The 3,593-nt window shown below is 38.9% G+C and overlaps 1 protein-coding gene across 1 annotated transcript; it reads left to right on the forward strand.

Moving 5' to 3' along the window:
• The first annotated feature begins 414 nt into the window (after positions 1–414).
• On the forward strand, positions 415–1,449 carry LOC143022312 (uncharacterized). Its single transcript, XM_076180459.1, has 2 exons — positions 415–494; positions 744–1,449. The coding sequence occupies exon 2, from the start codon at positions 886–888 to the stop codon at positions 1,447–1,449; it is 564 nt and encodes a 187-aa protein (XP_076036574.1). The 5' UTR covers positions 415–494; positions 744–885.
• The last annotated feature ends 2,144 nt before the right edge of the window (positions 1,450–3,593 follow it).

Raw genomic sequence — 3,593 nt, forward strand, 5'->3', positions numbered from 1 at the left:
GGCTACGTGTTTCAGTTACTTCGCGTCATGTTAGATCACCTGCACCATGACTGATCTGCATAACACCTGGATCGAGTATATGGGTCGTGGGCTGCCCCAGGAGTGAGGCGGGCAGGCGGGACATGGCCGCCATATTGGTAGTACCAAAACATTAGCACGTGTGAACCACTCCGCCGGTCATGGGAGCTGTCGTGTTACTCTCGTGGCCTATGTGGCTGGTATGGGCTGCGTGATAGTGATGCCATCTGTAAATAAGTTTTCCTGTGTGGTTTATGAAACAGTAGGGGAAGGTGGGGTAAGACGGACCCCTGGGGTGAGATGGACCCTCCCCTCTAATTTGAATTAGAAAGGGCATGATTAAGATTGTTGCCGCTAGATGTCCTCAACATCAACTGTAACTCACGCGGGTGGAACCGGAAACCAGGTTCAGTACCGCATTTGCGCTCAATGTGGAGGTTTGTGTTTTTGGACAGTGCTGATGTTATTTGGAGAAGGTAAGATAATTATTTTTTTTGCATTGATATACTGGCTGTAATAATTTAGTAATCATGCTGCATATAGCCAATCGTGTGTGCATTATAGGTATGTGCCATAAAATGATATATCAAACATAGATGTTTTATTAAAAAATGCATAATGCGAATATTTACGTATGGGGTGAGATGGACCCCGAGGGGTCCATCTCACCCCATACTCTAAATATTTTACAAACACTTAGCATTTTCTTTTTCTTTTCCTTGTAGATGCCCCGGAAATACGTGAGGATAAGTAATAGAGGGGGATGGAATACAGAAGCAATGCAGAATGCAATATCTGCAGTTAAAGAAAAAAAGATGTGTGTGAAAGCAGCCTCCAAGGAATTTCCTCATCTTTCCACGGGTTCGTATGAAGCAAGAACTAAAGGATGGTGCTCCACCAGGAACCGGATTTGCCTGTCATCCATCTGGGTGGATGCAGCTCCCTATTTTTACAGAATGGTTTCAGCACTTTCTTGCCCACACCAAGCCATCAGTGAATGATCCAGTATTGCTGATTATGGATGGACACATGACCCATATCAAGAATCTTGATGTTATCAATCTTGCCAGGGATAATTATGTCACGATTGTTGTTTTACCACCACATTGCAGTCACCGAATGCAGCCACTGGATGTTTCATTTATGAAACCACTGAATGCCTACTATGTGAGGGCTGTTGAAACATTCCTCAGAAACAATCCTGGCAGACTTGTGACAATCTACAAAATATATGCTTTATTTGGTGAGGCCTATCTCCATGCTGCTGTTCCAAACACAGCCATTAATGGGTTTAAGAAAACCGGTATCTGCCCATTGAATAAGCATGTTTTCGGAGAAGCTGCATTTTTACCTGCACACCCAACAGACTCTCCATTAGATGCTGATCAGAAAGAGGAAGATCTAACGACCATGTCGCCCCTCCTATCATAGTCACTGAGGATGAACCTGAACTGGAAGTAGCTGACATATCGGAAAACCCATGTGCTGTTCCTGTTCCTGAAAAACCAAGTCTGTTCAGGCCAGGTAGTTCACCCAAGGAAATTGTTCCCTTGCCAAAGGTGACCATAACGACACGAAAGAAAAGACCTAGGACTCAAGGGGGACCCCTCAACATGACAGGATCCCCATACAAGAAAGAGCTCGAGACAGAAGTTCAGAAGAAAAAAGAAAAAGAGGTCAGTCTAGCAAAGAAAAAAAAAATAGAAGCCAAAAATAAAACAGCAATCATATCAAAGCAACTACAACGTGAAAAAAGGAAAATAAAACCAAAAACTCAACAAGCAAAAGCTGGACCATCCTGGCTTCATGAAAGCAGTAGCGAGAGTGAAGAGGATGTAAAATGGGCACAGTGAAGAGGATGTAAAATGGGCACAGAAGCAAATGTATGATGGTAAAGGATGCTGAAAGAAGGATTTTCTTTGTCATTTATTCCAGGAAGGATCTCTTTTCTTATTTTTTGGTCGAGGATTATGATGAACCCTTAGGAAGTACCCAAAAAAATGACGGGGTAAGACGGAACCCTGGGGTCCGTCTTACCCCGTCATTTTTTTTCGGAAACAATAAAAGTTGCCTTTTTTATTTTAAGCATAGTTTAAATTTTTCCCTCAAATAACCGTACCTAGGTTGCGTATTGGAATCATAAGACCCCAAAGTACCACCACAACCCCTAAAACATTAAAAAAGATATCAAAATGTGGCTTCTAGACCCATTTCTTTCTTAAGGGGTCCGTCTTACCCCACCTTCCCCTACATGTCTACATGTAACGGTATTTGACCATAAAAGTAATCAAACAAGTACGCTAAAACTGACATTAACAAGAGAACATGTAGATGTTTTAACTTGTCTCCACTGATCTACATAACAATATAGATTACAAAGGCGGAGCATGCCGACAGGAGACCTTTTGATCCATATCTAGGTCGGATGCGAAAAAATCATATTAGTAATTAAATGATAAATAAAAACTATAATAATGTAAATAACAAATAAAAGACATAAATAAATGCATAGGTATAGTTAAGTAATAAACAAACAGGTAAATAGTAAATAATAATAAATTGACATATAACTAATAATAAATGAAAATCAGACAGACAAATGATAACAAAACAAAAACAAATAATATAAAATAAATTCTAATCATTACAGCATCTTGCTTAGGTATTTATCTAAATGATTCTTAAAGCTTCGAACTGAACTACATTGCACTACCTGTGCAGGAAGTTTATTCCATTCATTAACTACACTGTTGGCAAAGTTGTTTCTACCTACTTCCAAACTGAATCTATTTCCGGACATTTTGAGACCATTGTTTCTTGTCTGATTCTCATTTAATGTGAAAATTTTGTCACTTGATGTTTTCAATTCCCTTTAAAATCTTAAAGACCTGTATCAAGTCACCTCTGAGTCTACGCATTTTTAGGGAAAACAGATTCATATGTTTTAGTCGATTTTCGTATGATTTATTTTTTAAATTTGGAATCAGTTTTGTGGCTCGCCGTTGTACTTTTTCCAGTCTGTCAATGTCTTTAATGAGATTGGGTGACCATACAAAAACAGCATATTCCAAATGTGGACGAACTAACGATTTAACAGCATCTTACTTAGGTATTTATCTAAATGATTCTTAAAGCTTCGAACTGAACTACATTGCACTACCTGTGCAGGAAGTTTATTCCATTCATTAACTACACGGTTGGCAAAGTTGTTTCTACCTACTTCCAAATTGAATCTATTTCCGGAGAGTTTGGGACCATTGTTTCTTGTCTGATTCTCATTCAATGTAAAAATTTGGTCACTTTTGATGTTGTCAATTCCCTTTAGAATTTTAAAGACCTGTATCAAGTCACCTCTGAGTCTACACTTTTTTAGGGAAAACAGATTCATATGTTTTAGTCGATTTTCGTATGATTTATTTTTGATATTTGGAATCAGTTTTGTGGCTCGCCGTTGTACTTTTTCCAGTCTGTCAATGTCTTTCATGAGATTCGGTGACCATACAGAAACAGCATATTCCAAATGTGGACGAACTAACGATTTATATAGCTTGTTAATGAGTGATGGACTTTTGAAA

This window comes from Oratosquilla oratoria, chromosome 44, assembly GCF_046742065.1.
Source record: "Oratosquilla oratoria isolate Oo_2021 chromosome 44, ASM4674206v1, whole genome shotgun sequence".
Taxonomy (NCBI): Eukaryota; Metazoa; Arthropoda; class Malacostraca; order Stomatopoda; family Squillidae; genus Oratosquilla; species Oratosquilla oratoria.

Bases quoted from the DNA above. Each gene is read 5' to 3' on its own strand.
- LOC143022312 (XM_076180459.1), top strand. From the start codon at position 886: ATGAAGCAAGAACTAAAGGATGGTGCTCCACCAGGAACCGGATTTGCC.